Source organism: Capra hircus, chromosome 21, assembly GCF_001704415.2.
Source record: "Capra hircus breed San Clemente chromosome 21, ASM170441v1, whole genome shotgun sequence".
Lineage (NCBI taxonomy): Eukaryota > Metazoa > Chordata > Mammalia > Artiodactyla > Bovidae > Capra > Capra hircus.
The window spans coordinates 20305060-20321088 of record NC_030828.1 but is presented as its reverse complement, the minus strand read 5'-3'; the positions used below and the strand labels follow the sequence as shown (position 1 = coordinate 20321088).

At 43.7% G+C, this 16029-nt stretch overlaps 1 protein-coding gene across 1 annotated transcript in view; it reads right to left on the bottom strand.

Annotated features, from left to right (window-relative positions):
* Nucleotides 1-12584, bottom strand: part of TICRR (TOPBP1 interacting checkpoint and replication regulator) — a 42087-nt gene extending 29503 nt beyond the window's left edge. The window contains exons 1-4 of the mRNA XM_013972966.2: nucleotides 11832-12584; nucleotides 3566-3845; nucleotides 2402-2640; nucleotides 919-1153 (exon numbers count right to left, since the gene is read on the bottom strand). Of these exons, the coding sequence (XP_013828420.2) occupies nucleotides 919-1153; nucleotides 2402-2640; nucleotides 3566-3845; nucleotides 11832-12494 (1417 nt within the window). The 5' untranslated portion in view covers nucleotides 12495-12584. The remainder of the gene's footprint in view (nucleotides 1-918; nucleotides 1154-2401; nucleotides 2641-3565; nucleotides 3846-11831) is intronic.

Here is a 16029-nt window from a genome sequence, read left to right as displayed (position 1 = left end):
CGAGCAGATGGAACAGAAGAGGCATTAGAAGAAAGCAGAGACTCCCAAGCGCTTGCTCCTCCTCTCAACTAACTGCGTTCTTCCAGAGGAATTCCAAAGCAGCAGCATTAATGACATTCCTTCAACTGCACAACCAATCCCAACAGGCCTTTGTTGTCTGTGATCAATGTGCAAATACAGGCTTCCTCACTGTTCCTCAAACACACTGGACACACAAGCCTCAGGACTGACTTTTGCTGCTATTACCTCCTTCAACGCCTTTGCTCAGATATCATTTTTTCAACAAGGCCTGTTTAAAACTGTAACTCTTCCCATCCCTTAAGACTCCCCATTCCTTTTTCTCTGCTTTATTACTACAGCACTTAACTCTTTCAAACACACTACATAATTTCCTTACGGCATTTACTGCCTTGTCTCCCCTGACTAGGTAAGCTTCATGAGAACAGAGAGCTTTACTTTGTTCTCTGATGTTCTCCTAGCACCTGGAACAGAGCCTGACATGCAGGCACTCAATAAATATCTACTGAGTAAATATGAATGGAAGAAATACCAAACTGATTCTATTTATATCTATTTGGCATAAAAAAGATTTATGCCCTATTAGTAACAATGCAATAAAGTAGAAGGCAGACAGAACCCTAAGATTTACATGCACTTTATTAAACATATTAAAAACTAGGTTTCCTCTTATACTTTCAATTTCAAAACGGTTTTATAGAGCCGTTGGCCTCCTCAGAAGTGCTTCAGGATTTTTATAAATGATGATTTAAAATTGCCAGAAATACTGTAGCTGACTTTCACCTGTTCTATAACGGATGCTAAGTTCTACTAAGAGCATACTGAAAAAAAGGTTATGATGCTAGAAACGATGGTGAACCACTGACCTGGAGTAGGGTAGTTACTGGTTCAGAAGCTTACCTGAGGTAGCAGGAACTTCAAGAGAACTGTCAATCTGTTTCAGTACACCATCCACAACCTCAGAAAAAAGGGAAGCTGAATCCTGGGGGCTCTCTGCCACAATCGTCTGGAGAAGATGTCTTTGACATTCAGTCTCCCTGGTGCGGAACAAGGTGAGAACTGTAGCACTGACGGAGAAGGGAGAAATAACTCCAGTGATGGGGGGCCAGCCTTCACCAGGGTCCACACTGGCAACCTACGTGAGAAGTTCTAATTAGTTGAGAATACTGTTAACAAGTGTCTATAGAAGCATGTGGTTTAGTAAAAGGATGACCGTGTCATCCAATGAGTAACATAAAGGAGAAAACTGAAAGGGACTTGGGGGATACTGGTGCTGGAGCTGAACTTACTGATCCTATAATCCCAATCCCTCAATTTACAGACAAAAACCTAGGTTACCAGGAGTATTTACTAAGCACTTACTATGTACTTACTGCAACTCACAGAATCCTCATAACCACTGAAGTAAAAATGATTATTGGGACTTCCCTGGTTGTCTAGTGGTTAAGCCTCCAAACCTCTACTGCAGGCGGCCTGGGTTCCATCCCTGGGCCGGGAATTGGGAATTAAGATCCCACATGCTGCACAGTGTGGTCAAAAAAAAACACAAACTAATCCCTATTTTATAGAGGAGGAATTGCGGTTGAAGAATAAGCAACCTGCTTAAGGTCACCCAGTTAATAGAAGGCAGAAGTCAAGCGTGTTTGAATTCAAAATTCATGCTCTTAACCAGAAATCAGTCCTATCACTTGAGGGGATTTATTCAGATCATATGGTGGGCAGCCGAGCTGAGATCTAATCCAGGTCACCTGACTCTGACCCCAGTGCTCTGTCAGAGCACACAACTCTTAGAACACCACCCATCCAAACGACTACCCAGTTTTCCTCTGGAATGTTTCACAATGGAATCCAGAAGATAGAAACCTTCTGAGCTTACAAAGGCAAAACATGAAGTAAAGTAAGGAATTTGCTAGAGTTGAAAAATTCCATCACCTTTCTATCAAATCTGGGTATACATGAATTACGCTTCAGAAGACATTAATAAGTCTGCATAACTACTGGACACTATTATATCTAATTTTACAATGTAGAGTTTTTTTAAAAAATGAATTTATGTAAAAGTAATAAATACATAATACACTGTATTAAAAACAATGAGAAACCACCTATCATTTCACTACCCTAATGTAATTATTCCATCTGGCCCACCACCTTTTCCCTATGTGAATATAATTTAGTTTAATTGGATTCAAGGTTATATGCAGTTCTATATGCTGTTTCTTTAATAATAAGCACTGTCATGATTCTATATTACTTGCAAAAACAGCATCTGTTTCATTGATACTGTATTACGTAGGGGGCTCCCTGGCATTTTAAAAATGCACTCATTTCACTTTACCCGTGTTATTAGACCAGAATAACTTACCACCTGGAAGATACCTACCAGATGTAACTCTTCAGCAGTCAGCCTATTTACCAGCTGCTGAAATAACATCCTCTGAGTTGATCTGTCTCCATCGGGACTTTGCAGCATCCAGCTATCAGTGCCCAAAGTTTCACTTGTTGGGAGGGCCCACTGGGTCACTGTGCCCTTTAGAAAAATTCTGACTGGCTTCTGAAAATGTCTCTGATGCATGGCCAAGGGCTCTAGCATGACTGTCCATGTTTCCTGAAGCTCTTTGCCTGTGAAGAATAAAGGATATTGAAATTCTAATAAAAGAAGTAGTTCCTAAAAAGAGATTCAAGGTTAAGAAGAAAAAAATTACACTGCCAGCTGAGGTACCAGTATTATCACTTAGTTCACACTTCAACCCCCACTCTACCGTCAACAGGCTATCATAGTAAATTCTGTAAGGAAAAGCTGTATGTGACAGGAATTATAAGGCTGTGATTAATGTCAGAACTCAATAATTATGACTTAGAAATAAGTATTCAAGCAATACACACACACGAAATCTGCTGCTTTTTAAATCCATAAAACACAGCACATCCTATCTTATGAGGTTAAATTCTAAAGACCATGTCAGACAAACCCGCTTAAATAATACTCTTGAAATTTCCTTAAATTGCCCATCATGTAAAATACAGTTTATGTATATCTCTATATAATATTGCTTGAATATATAATGATTCAGAAATTACAATTCACTATATAGCAAATCATATAATAAAGCAAATTTATGAAGATTCCTGTATGCTGGCTCTTTATGGTAATAAACACCATTTCCTACTTCAACTAATTTGTTATGTCTTCTTAGTCAATTATTGATTTTCTAGGGTCTTCAATTTATCAATCTCATCTATGAGACAGTGAAACCTTACCACTTATTTGCTTGGGCACCTGACAACTCTGCAAAAAGTTGGAACTCTTTAAAATCACTCAGTTGTCCTTTTTGCATGGGCTTACAGTATACCAGACTTCAGTCCTTTCCTGTGGTATCTCTGATTTGGCTTAGACATCTTTTAATTACAAGCATTAACAGAGGGCCTAGGCTGCTAGAAATTCTAAATTCTAAAGAATTCATCAGCCTGCCTTGAAGAAATGAATGACACCCAGACCAACCACTCCATCCCCACGCTACCCCTGCCCCAAACAGTATTTGCTTACCTTCAACAGGGAAAAATAATGTTCCTTCCATCCGTGGAAATGAGGCTTCATACTCAGGAGAATTATAGAGCAAACAGTTTAAAGTGGAATCAGTTGGCAGAGTTGAAATCCATGAAGAGAGGTGAGGTTTCCTTGACAGCTTTCTTTCACCACTGAGCAGTGTTTCCCCAGCTTTGGTAAAATCCTGGCTGAAACTTTCAAATGGCAAGATGGTGCCTCCCACATGGTAGAACAGTTCACACAATGTCCAGTAGCCAAGGTGGTCTGGGGATTCCCAGAGCTAAAATGAAAATTACAAAGAATGTTGGGTTATTGTAAATTAGGTATTCATTGTAGTATTGGAGAAGACTCTTGAGAGTCCCTTGGACAGCAAGGAGATCAAACCAATTTCCTAAAGGAAATCAGCCCTGAATATTCATTGGAAGGACAGATGCTACAGCAGACACTCCAATACTTTGGTCATCGGATGGAAAGAGCCGACTCACTGGAAAAAAACCCTGATGCTGGGAAAGATTGGAGGCAGGAGAAGGGGATGACAGAGTATAAGATGGTTGGATGGCATCACCAACTCAATGGATGTGAGTTTGAGCAAACTCTGGGAGATGGTGGAGGACAGGGAAGCCTGGCGTGCTGCAGTCTATGGGGTCACAAAGAGTCAGACACGACTGAGTGACTGAACAACAAAAGGCATTCATGAAAGTAAGGGAAATTGGGAGAAAGTAGATACATTAAAGGATCAAATTATATGATTCATGTATTGGTTGAACCAAACATAAATAATGGCCAGCATCCCATTACCATGGCTTCCTTTGTGGCTCAGCTGGTAAAGAATCTGCCTGCAATGCAGGAGACGCAAGTTTGCTCCCTGGGTTGGGAAGATCCCTGGAGAAAGAAATGGCAACCCACTCCAGTATTCTTGGCTGGAGAATCCCATGGACATAGGAGCCTGGCAGGCTATAGTCCATGGGAGTCGCAAAGAGCTGGACACGTCTGAGCGACTAACACACACACATCCCATTAGTACACAGCCCAGGAATAACTGCAGTATAATAGGCCTTTAAGAAAGCACCTATTCAGTGAAAACAGCACTTCAAGTTCTATCTTCTATCAAGGAATAGAAGTGATGCAAATCACTAGGGACAAATCATAAAATGTTAGAAGGAATACAAAACCATTACACATTAATAAAAGAGAACAATCATAACCTCCACCACACAACCACAGCCAAGTGTCACCAGAGTGAGGCAGGAGCAGCTCCCTTAGAGGGTTACCACCCACAGGTCTGCGTGGAGAACAAACAGGTCTTCTCAGTCCTATCTTCAGTGTTTTCACTTAAGTCTGGGACTCTTACTGTAGCCTAGAGTCTGTACTCTGCCTCCAATCTTTCCTCCTTTAAGAAGTATTCTAAACACTACATACTCGATCATGCTACTTCTGTCAAGACTTCCCACTGCCCTACGGTAATGGTGATAGAGCCGTTTAAACCCAGCTCTAAACAACCTTTGCAAAGACACTATCCTTCCCTCACTCGTCCCTACATCCCAGGCACACTGAACCATTTGCTGTTTCTTGAACATGCCATATTTTATAACGCTTCCATGTTTTGTTTGCTGTCCCCTTCCATTTTCACCAACTGGATGCTCATTATACTTCATTATCTAGCTCAAACCCCACTGTCGCTGTAAAAGCATTCCTTACTCCATCACACATAGCTGACTCTTCATCCAACTTTAACAAACTTCTATTGAGCCACCATATGTGCCACTGAGACCAGCTAGGACTTGGGACCCTTTATTAGAGTGAGTGCACCTGGACAGACGAATTCAGAGAAATTATGAGGGACTAAAAGGAGCTGTATGCAGCCAGGGCAACTATGAACAACACGATACAAAAAGGCCACAAATCAACTGCCATTTCTGAGGTGTTGAGAGCAAAAGCAGGGTACTGACCATGATCCCGTACACAGCGCCACCTGGGGGGGTGGACAGTCCACCCAAGCTATACCTCCACCCAACCCACCCACCTGCTCCCACGGCACCCCATGTAAGAAACCAGATCCCTGCCTGTCTCCTAAGGGCACCTGTTTCTTGTTCTTGCTCCCTCGAGCAGTACGAGTCCCAACAAAACCTAGACTGAATTTCTCATCTGGCCTCTCACCAATTTCTGGTGATTACAGAGTCCAAGGACCCAGGTCGATAACTCCATGAATTAGCAAAACATCCTATCTTTGTTGATCTTAAAGCCAAGCATGGGGTGAGTAAAACAGCAATAACATGTAAAATTTAACTCAGAACTACAATATACGGTACAATATTCAGGCACTATGAGGTTTTCCAGGTGGCAAGAATCCGCTGTCTGGCAATGCAGGAGATGCAAGTTCAATCCCTCGGTCAGGAAGATCCCCGGGAGGAGGAAATGGCAACCCACTCCAGTATTCTTGCCTGGAGAATCCCACGGACAGAGGAGGCTGGCAGGCTACAGTTCATGGGGTCACAAAGAGTCAGACACGACTTAGCACACACATTGTTACATGAAAGAGCACCTCCCCTAGAATACACTGATCATGCTGGTTTGCCTACTCCACAGATGAGCTAACAACTGTAAACCACAAATTGCTATGTGAATGTGAAAAATTAAAACCAGAAGGGCCTTCCAGGTCATCTACACACTTTCCATTATATCAAAGTTCAAAGAGGGGCACAAGGGCGCCCAGGTTCACAGCAAGGCAACGACACTCCAGTCCAAGAACCCAGGACTCTCCTGACAGAGCTCTTAACGTAGGGGTCATGGCCCTGATGGACTTGGACGAATCGATTGAACGGTTTAGGATCAGTACTTAAAGGGAAAAAACCATGAAAGAAAATAATCAGAGCACAACAGAACACATCACATATAGTGAAGCTAAGCAATGTACTGCAAATGTTTTGCTCTGGTTGTGCCTGTCACTTTGGAAAATGCTGCGATAGACTAATCAATTGTTATTTAATGTTACCACCAAGGCAGCCACACCCTTGCTCACTGGCTAAGGGGGAGAGTGCTAGCTAGTTCAGGTATCATAGATTCTGATTAGGATTTTCTGCCAAAGGGAAACAAAAAATGTGTTGAAACTGTTTCAGCCAAAAGACCAGCCAGGAAAAAAAATTTTTTTCTTAGCAAATGAAAACTTTCTTAGTAAGTAAAACTTTAAAAAGGAGCTCAGAAGGACATTAGCTTTGGTTAAAAATATATCTACATGGGGCCTTCCCCAATGGTACAGTGGGTAAGACTCCACACTTCCAGAGCAGGGAGCCCAGGTTTGATCTTTGGACAGGGAACTAGATCCCACAGGCCACAGCTAAGAGTTTGCATGTCACAACCAAGACCATGTGCAGTAAAATAAATAGAGAAATACTAAAAATATACACATATATGTACATGACTTTCAAGAGGCTTTTTAGTTCCTCTTCACTTTCTGCCATAAAGGTGGTGTCATCTGCATATTTGAGATTACTGATATTTCTCCCAGCAATCTTGATTCCAGCTCTGCTTCTTCCAGCCCAGTGTTTCTCATGATGTCCTCTGCATATAAGTTAAATAAGCAGGGTGACAATATACAGCCTTGACCTACTTCTTTTCCTATTTGGAACCAGTCTGTTGTTCCATGTCCAGATCTAACTGTTGCTTCCTGACATGCATATAGGTTTCTCAAGAGGCAGGTCAGGTGATCTGGTATTCCCATCTCTTTCAGAATTTTCCACAATTTACTGTGATCCACACAGTTAAAGGCTTTGGCATAGTTCATAAAGCAGAACTAGATGTTTTTCTGGAACTCTCTTGCTTTTTTGATGATCCAGCGGATGTTGGCAATTTGATCTCTGGTTCCTCTACCTTTTCTAAAACCAGCTTGAACATCTGGAAGTTCACGGTTTACGTATTCCTGAAGCCTAGCTTGGAGAATTTAGAGCATTACTTTACTAGCATGTGAGATGAGTGTAATTGTGCGTAGTTTGAGCATTCTTTGGCATTCTTTCTTTGGGATTGGAATGGCCACTGCTGAGTTTTCCACATTTGCTGGCATATTAAGTGCAGCACTTTCACAGCATCATCTTTCAGGATTTGAAATAGCTCAACTGGAATTCCATCACTTCCACTAGCTTTGTTCGTAGTGATGCTTTCTAAGGCCCATTTGACTTCACATTCCAGGATGTCTGGCTCTAGGTGAGTGATCACACCATCGTGATTATCTGGGTTGTGAAGATCTTTTTTCTACAGTTCTTCTGTGTATTCTTGCCACCGCTTCTTAATATCTTCTGCTTCTGTTAGGTCCATACCATTTCTGTCCTTTATCGAGCCCATCTTTGCATGAAATGTTCCCTTGGTATCTCTAATTTTCTTGAGATCTCTCGTCTTTCCCATTCTGTTGTTTTCCTCTATTTCTTTTCATTGATCGCTGAGAAAGGTTTTCTTATCTCTCCTTGCTAACTCTTTGGAACTCTGCATTCAAATGGGAATCTCTTCTTTTCACAGCTATTTGTAAGGCCTCCTCAGACAGCCATTTTGCTTTTTTGCATTTCTTTTCCATGGGGATAGTCTTGATCCTTGTCTCCTGTACAATGTCATGAACCTCCGTCCATAGTTCATCAGGCACTCTATCAGATCTAGTCCCTTAAATCTATTTCTTACTTCCACCGTATAATCATAAGGGATTTGATTTAGATCATACCTGAATGATGAAAGTGAAAGAGGAGAGTGAAAAAGTTGGCTTAAAGCTCAACATTCAGAAAACAAAGATCATGGCATCTGGTCCCATCACTTCATGGCAAATAGATGGGGAAACAGGGGAAACAGTGGCTGACTTTATTTTTTTGGGCTCCAAAATCACTGCAGATAGTGACCGCAACCATGAAATTAAAAGACACTCCTTGGAGGGAAAGTTATGACCAACCTAGATAGCATATTCAAAAGCGGAGACATTACTTTGCCAACAAAGGACCGTCTAGTCAAGGCTATGGTTTTTCCAGTGGTCATGTATGGATGTGAGAGTTGGACTGTGAAGAAAGCTGAGCGCCAAAGAATTGATGCTTTTGAACTGTGGTGTTAGAGAAGACTCAAGAGTCCCTTGGACTGCAAGGAGGTTCAACCAGTCCATCCTAAAGGAGATCAGTCCTGGCGTTCCTTGGAAGGACTGATGCTAAAGCTGAAATTCCAATACTTTGGCCACCTCATGTGAAGAGCTGACTCACTGGAAAAGACTCTGATGCTGGCAGGGATTGGGGGCAGGAGGAGAAGGGAATGACAGAGGATGAGATGTCTGGATGGCATCACCGACTCAATGGACGTGAGTTTGAATAGACTCCAGGAGTTGGTGATGGACAGGGAGGCCTGGCATGCTGCAATTCATGGGGTCGCAAAGAGTCGGACATGACTGAGCAACTGAACTGAACTGATGTACGTGACTAAAGAAAAAACACAACCAGTATACATATAGAATATGGCAATGTTTTTATTTTTATGCATATTATGGACTAAGTAATAGACAAGTCCTAGTGGCAGTTTCAGACTTAGAAATTTATAAATGTGCACAAGACTATAAGCTCCAAGACAGCAGGGACTACATCTGTCTGGTTCACAAATGGTACACTCAGTATTCAGCATATCAGCATACGGTGGTGGTATGGTTTAGCCACTGAGTTGTATCCGACTCTTCTGACCCTGTGGACTGTAGCCCTCCAGGCTCCTGTGTCCAGCATGGTATGCATTAAGTAAATCAGAAGCATAACGTTGAAAATGTGATAAGGGCCTCTCATGCTCCCTTATAACTGATGTCTTTGCAAGATTCTGTGTGCTTGGATTCCCTTCTCCCTGAGTCTGTTTCTCCCAGTTTCACTTCCCAGACTGTAAACTCCACAAGGCAGGCCCTGGAATTTCTCTTCTTTCTACTCTCATTGTGCGAGCTCCCCAAGGACAGAACGCAAGTCTCCCTTTCACCTCTGCAGTATGGGAAGCAGAGGCTTCTGAATAAGAAAAACTAAATCTACACTAGAAAAAAAATTCCAGAAAAGCTTAAGATTGTTTGATGGACTTTTTCTCACAGGAAACAACAAATGCAAGAAGGCTCAGAGAAGATCCACCTCTGCAGGTGATGGGATGTAAAACCTGGAAAAATATTTAGACACTGTCAACCTACTTATTTTAATATATTTCTGAAAAAAGAAAAAGAATCTTCAAGCCCTTTCTGCTAAGACTTCTTTCTAGCCAACATCTGATATAATACAATTTCATCTCCGATGTGATTTAGTATTAATTATCCCAAATCAAGCACTACTGTGTTGTGTACTGTGTCCAACACTTAATTTGCTGTCTTCACAAACACTTTTAGGATTCCATCTTCTCTATCAATGTTTACCATCCCCTTAAACACTTTTGCCTTTTTCTTTTCTTTGACAAGCCACTGCTGGCTTATTTGGCATTTGCTACATCTTTCTCGGGCTTTGTATGTGAAAGTAATTCAGAAATTTTAACCCACTATATTGTTATTTGTGTTAAGTATCTCCTCATTTCCCATTTGCAGCCTTGCACTTCTACCTCAGTGACATGTTTCCAATAGATGCAATCACATCTTTCATCTGGTTAAGCCACTTTCCCAATCAGAACAAAATCTGAATTTATTACCTTGGCCCTACAGATAGGCCTCTGCTACCTTCTAACTTCCTCTACTCTGGTGCTTGCCCCTTGCCTACCAGGTTTCAGCATTCCCTGTTTCTAAAACAAAAGAGGCTCGTTTTCCACTCAGATCTTTTCACTGGAATGTTCTCTTTGCCAGGAATGTTTTTTCCCAACATCACATTCCTCCTCCTTCACCATTCCATTCTCTGTTCAAAAAAGTCTTCCCTGACTACTAACCTATGTACCACTGCCTCCAGCTTCTACCTCAGCCTCTTACTCAGCTTTATTCTCTTGAGAGCATAATTTGAAACCCTATCACTTACTTGCTCATCTGTTAACCTTCCCTGTGTAATATTTCTTCCCCTAGAAGGTAAACTCCACTTGGCTGACACCACCTGCCCAACAGCTAAAACAATGTAGTGGGTACACAATGTAGGGACTCCCCAAATTAAATTATTAATTGACAACGTGAAGTGATCGGAAGAAAATGATGGACATATAAATATATACTTATCACAGCACTTAACTACAGCAGGGGATCCACTGCCTCACCGAAAATTCAAATTAGCCATTTAGGACTGTAAGTAGGTAAGAATTTGTTCATTTGGCCAACAAATATTTCCTGAACACCTCTAACACAGGAGACAAGAAAGAGATGTGTGCCTGCCTCTGAGGTTATTTTTAAACTCGATGGAAGGTGGGTGACTGCACACCTGGAACATATAATAGAGAAAGGGTAAGTGCCACAAAAGTGTTTGGAAATTCAGAAGTTGAGATTGAGTAAGCTGCCATGTGGCAAAGGCCCTAAAGGATGAAAGACTGAAAATGTTAGTCGCTCAGTCGTGTCCAACTTATTGATACCCCATAGACAGAAGGCAATGGCACCCCACTCCAGTACTCTTGCCTGGAAAATCCCATGGATGGAGGAGCCTCGTCCAGGGCTGCTGTCCATGGGGTCGCTAAGAGTCGGACACAACTAAGCGACTTCACTTTCACTTCTCACTTTCATGCACTGGAGAAGGAAATGGCAGCCCACTCCAGAGTTCTTGCCTGGAGAATCCCAGGGACGGGGAGCCTGGTGGGCTGCCGTCTATGGGGTCGCACAGAGTCGGACACAACAGAAGCGACTTAGCAGCAGCAGCAGAAGACAGTAACCCACCAGGTTCCTCTGTCCATCAGATTCTCCCGGCAAAAATACTGAAGTGGATTACTATTTCCTTCTCCAGGGAATCTCCTGAGCCAGGGATGGAACCTGGGTCTTTAAACTGGCACAAAAGAGCAGTGGCATTTCAAGTGACTAAGACAGAACAAGCTGTGAAGATCTGTTGGGCAACTAGATTATGTTTCAGACAGGCTGGAACATGAGTCCTGTGTAGAAAAAAATGAAGTCTAGAAAGACAGACAGGACCTAAATAGTGCAGGTCCTCAAATGAGTTGACTCGGTAGGTATTCAGGGCCTACCTATTCCGGTGTGATGACTGTAGGGATGTGTTGTGACTCCAGGACTTTCCTTCGGAAGGCATACCTGTTGGTCATGTTAGTCTCCTTCTGGGTTCAGGGGCTGCTAGGCAGACACTGCCAAGTTCTGGTTCATTAGAACCAGTTCACCGGTTAATCTTACCTTTGGCCAGTCGGTGGTATCCACCCAGTAGAGGGTGACTTTTCGGGTTCTCATGACTTCCTGGACTTTCCTGGGCAGCAACTTCTCCATCACCTGCTTAGGAGTAGGCGGCAGGCGCTGGGCATGGGCCTCGGAACCGGACACGAACTGCAGCAGCTCTCTCTGAGAGTGAGGACAGGGGGCCAGGAGGAAGACGGCGTTCACAAAGCCCCCGAGCGCAGACTCGGCCTCCCTGGCCTCGCCCTCCACGTCCAGCAGTCTCCTCCCGCTGTTACGCAGAATCGGCTTGGTGGGCGACGTGATCTCGGGCCGATCCCACTGATAGTCTAGCAGCGTCTCCATGAGCGTGCTGTGAGTGTGGCTGGCCCTGGGCGCCGGGCCGGGCAGGTGGGCGCCCTGGGCGCCATCCCCGAGCCGGGCCTCCAGCTCCTCCTCAAAGTCCTCCCAGGAGCGGACCCCCAGCTCTCGGAAGTCAGAGACGCGGGAAGGCCGGCTCCGCGCCCCGTGAGAGTCAAAGAATCTGAAGGCCCAGCGGACCCTGGCCAGGCCGAACCGGCAACTCAGGTAAGTGAGAAGGCGCAGGGCGGCTCGCCGGACCAGGCTCTCACCAGCGACGCCTTCCGCGGTGTCCAGCAGCAGCATTACGTTGTGGCAGCAGGCCATGTCTCCCGCCCCACTGCCTCAGGGTTCGAGACCGGACCTGCGCCGCTCTCTCCTAGACCCTTGCTTCAGGGAACCAGCGCCATCCTCCGCTTCTCTCAGGCACTCTGGTCGAAAAGCTCCCGCGCTCTCCAAGGGCCGCTGGCATTGGTGGAGCTAACTCCCAAACTCAGCTCCAATTGGTCGCTTGCCTTACGTAAGTTACGTGAGTAACTTTCATCCTTGGCGTTGATTGGAAGGGCGATGGAGAAGAACTCGGCTTGATTGGTGGAGGGCGGGACTATGGGCGGGACGCTTTGTTCCGGGAAAATCTTAACGTTCATTGGCCTGAGCCTCCGTTTTAAAATTTAAAGAGGTGGTTCCTGCGGCCTGTGTCTTTACGTTTCCATTTTCTGCAGCACTGTGCTTGTACGGGCGGAGAAGGCGATGGCACCCTACTCCAGTACTCTTGCCTGGAAAATCCCATGGATGGAGGAGCCTGGTAGGCTGCAGTCCATGGGGTAGCTAAGAGTTGGACACGACTGAGCGACTTCACTTTCACTTTTCACTTTCATACATTGGAGAAGGAAATGGCAACCCACTCCAGTATTCTTACCTGCATAATCTCAGGAACGGGGGAGCCTGGTGGGCTGCCGTCTCTGGGGTCGCACAGAGTCGGACACGACTGAAGCGACTTAGCAGCAGCAGCAGCAGCAGCAGTGCTTGTGCGGGAGGTATTTACTAACACCTTGAAAATAGTAGGGGAAGATAATTTGGGGTAGTTTGAACTGATTTGTAAGCCACCTAGACTTTCTATGGAGTGGGATCTGAAGACGAAAACAAGCTTTCTCTAATTTCAGAAAAAAATATTATAAATTAAAAGTTCAGTCTCTTTGCCCTAGTTTCTAGGCGTTTCTGTTGAAGAAGGTAATTGAAGATTGGAATAAAAGTTTAACTTGAGGGAAAAAAAGGAAACAGCTTGAGAATGATTAATTAAGTTATGGTACACTTCCAAGGGGAACATCATGCAAATTTTAATGTTTTTATACGTAATGTTAAATGGAGAAAAAGACCGCAAAACCACACATGCAATGAGATCCCAAAATTTTCTGTCTACCTGCATATATATTTTTAAACTGTTAATACTGTGTAGGGAGAATTTAAGTGTATCTGGTAATAAGATGGTGATGGTTTTAATGGTTTGTTTTGGCTTTTTTTTGTTGCATTTTCCAAGTTTTCTACAATTCTGTATTTTTTATTTTGCCTTTACATTCTAGAATATTCTTTTTTAAAATATATTTGTTTTAAATTGAAGGATAATTGCTTTACAATACTGTGTTGGTTTCTGCCATACATCAACATGAGTCGGCCATAGGTATACATATGTCCCTTCTCAGGGAGAATATTCTTAAAAGGATTCTTCTGTTCCAAATAGCAGAATCCTCAATTGTAGAAAAAGTTGTGGCTCTAGATCCTAGAGATTCCTATTACTAGTTCTAACAGCGGAGGAGAATCTAAACTTTCTAGCTAGAACTGGGCTACCTTAAATAGTCTTCCAATCCTGAGAGTCTCTGAGCCAATTGTCTCAAGAAAGACCACCAATGATGCTTTGTAGATACATTCCTGGACATTTCCCGATCCATCAACTGTCAGAGCAACAAACATTTTTTTACTGTTAATGTGTCAAGTGAAAGTCAGTCAATCCTGTCTGACTCTTTGGGGCCCCATGGACTGTAGACTATCAGGCTCCTCTGTCCATGGAATTCTCCAGGCAAGAATACTGGAGTGGGTAGCCAAACGCTTCTGTAGAGGATCTTGCTTACTAAAAGTACGCACACCTGTTCATCATTCATTCAGTAAATAATCATTACAGGGAACAAAGAGCTAACTGTCCTTGCCCTGGGAAGTTTACATTCCAGTAGGGAGAGCCAAAGAAGGAAGTAACATATATGTTAGGTGGTGATAAAAACTAGTAGAATTAGGAGGAAAAAGTAACATAGAGTAGGTAACAGTATGCAGTTTCAAATGGGGCAGTCAGGGAAGCCACTTGGACACAAAGGGAGAGAGGCCCTGTGAACACCGGGGGGGAACAGAGTGTTTCAGGAAGAGGGAAGAGCAGGTGTAAAGGTCCTGGGACAGAATTTTGCTCCCTATTCACCAAGCTAATTTCTAAAGAGTTATTATTAGACTCTTGCTTTGACAAATAGGAAACTGAAGCTCAGAGCAATTGAAGAGTCTCCATGATTTTATACACAGCAGAATCACAAATGGGATCAAATTCAGATTCCAAAAAGCAGGTTCCCAGGGTACAATACTTGCAACCTAGATTGAAATATCAGCTTCATAAGGAGGGGCTTATTACAGAATACTTTTAAGAGTAAAGTTGATTGGTTAGGGCTTCATTTAAAACAATGACAGGGATCTGGCTATTCTGCATTTCTTCTCCCCGCTGCATTCAACAATCTCCCTTAAAGTTTCTTTATTTAATATTTGTTTCTCTTTCTCTCCCTGTCTTCTACTCTTTTATTGGGTTGGCCAATATACCCCATTTGTATTCAGGGTCGGAAGAAGAGAGCAGATCCCAAGGCAAGAAAGCAGAACTTTCACAGAATCCATCCCACCATCAGATTTTGACTTCAGTCTCAGTGGGTCACACAGCACTACTTCTAGCTGCGAGGGAGCCTGGGGAACTTGGGAAGACCAACTGAGAGGTCTGTGTTGGATGGATCATTTTCACAGATGGTGAAGTTACCAAGAATGATGGCAGGGGCAGTGGTAGAGCCTGTGGCCCAAATGCTCAGTGAACGAGATAAGGATCTACAGATGACTGTGACAAGGAGGTAGGGTATGGTTTAACGTCAGAAAGCCTGGGGTTTTATGGAGAAGGGGAAAGTAGGACAGCTTCCCCCCACCTGCAGGCCAGGTGAATGAGTGATGTGAGAGGGAAAACGGCCCGTACCTGGGGAAACTACATTGGAAATAGTGTCAGCAGGCATTAGCCAGGTTTCCAAAACAGCAGGAAGGTGAAGATCTGAGGACATAGATAAGTTTGTTCACAGTACACTGCCATTCCAGCAAACACTATAGGGGGTCAAGGAAGGGTGGAAGATGGGGTCTTAGGGGAAATACGGAGCTGTAAGGGGTTAAAACCCAGGTGATGAAGGTTAACCTGGGAAGCCTGGAAAAAGAAGGGCTGAGGGTTCAGTGCAGGAACATGCTAGGTATTTAAAGCAGGAAGAATGTAATACATGCATTGAATATCGACCTAGAGTGGAGGGAGACAACCTCTCTCTATAGTAAGACAATATGGCAGCAAGAGAAGCCGGCATATTTAGAGAGTGCACCACAATGGGAAGCCTGAGCACCACACGCACAGAGTAGTCCCCACTCGCTGCACATAGAGAAAGCCTGCATGCAGCGACAAAGACCCAGCGCAGCCCTAAGTAAATAAAGAAACATCCTCTCATACCCTTAAAAAAAAATCCACTCCCCACTTGGCCTTCTCTGATGCCATTCTGACCAAGGAGGGGGCCCCCTCATCATGTCCAAGTCTGGAATT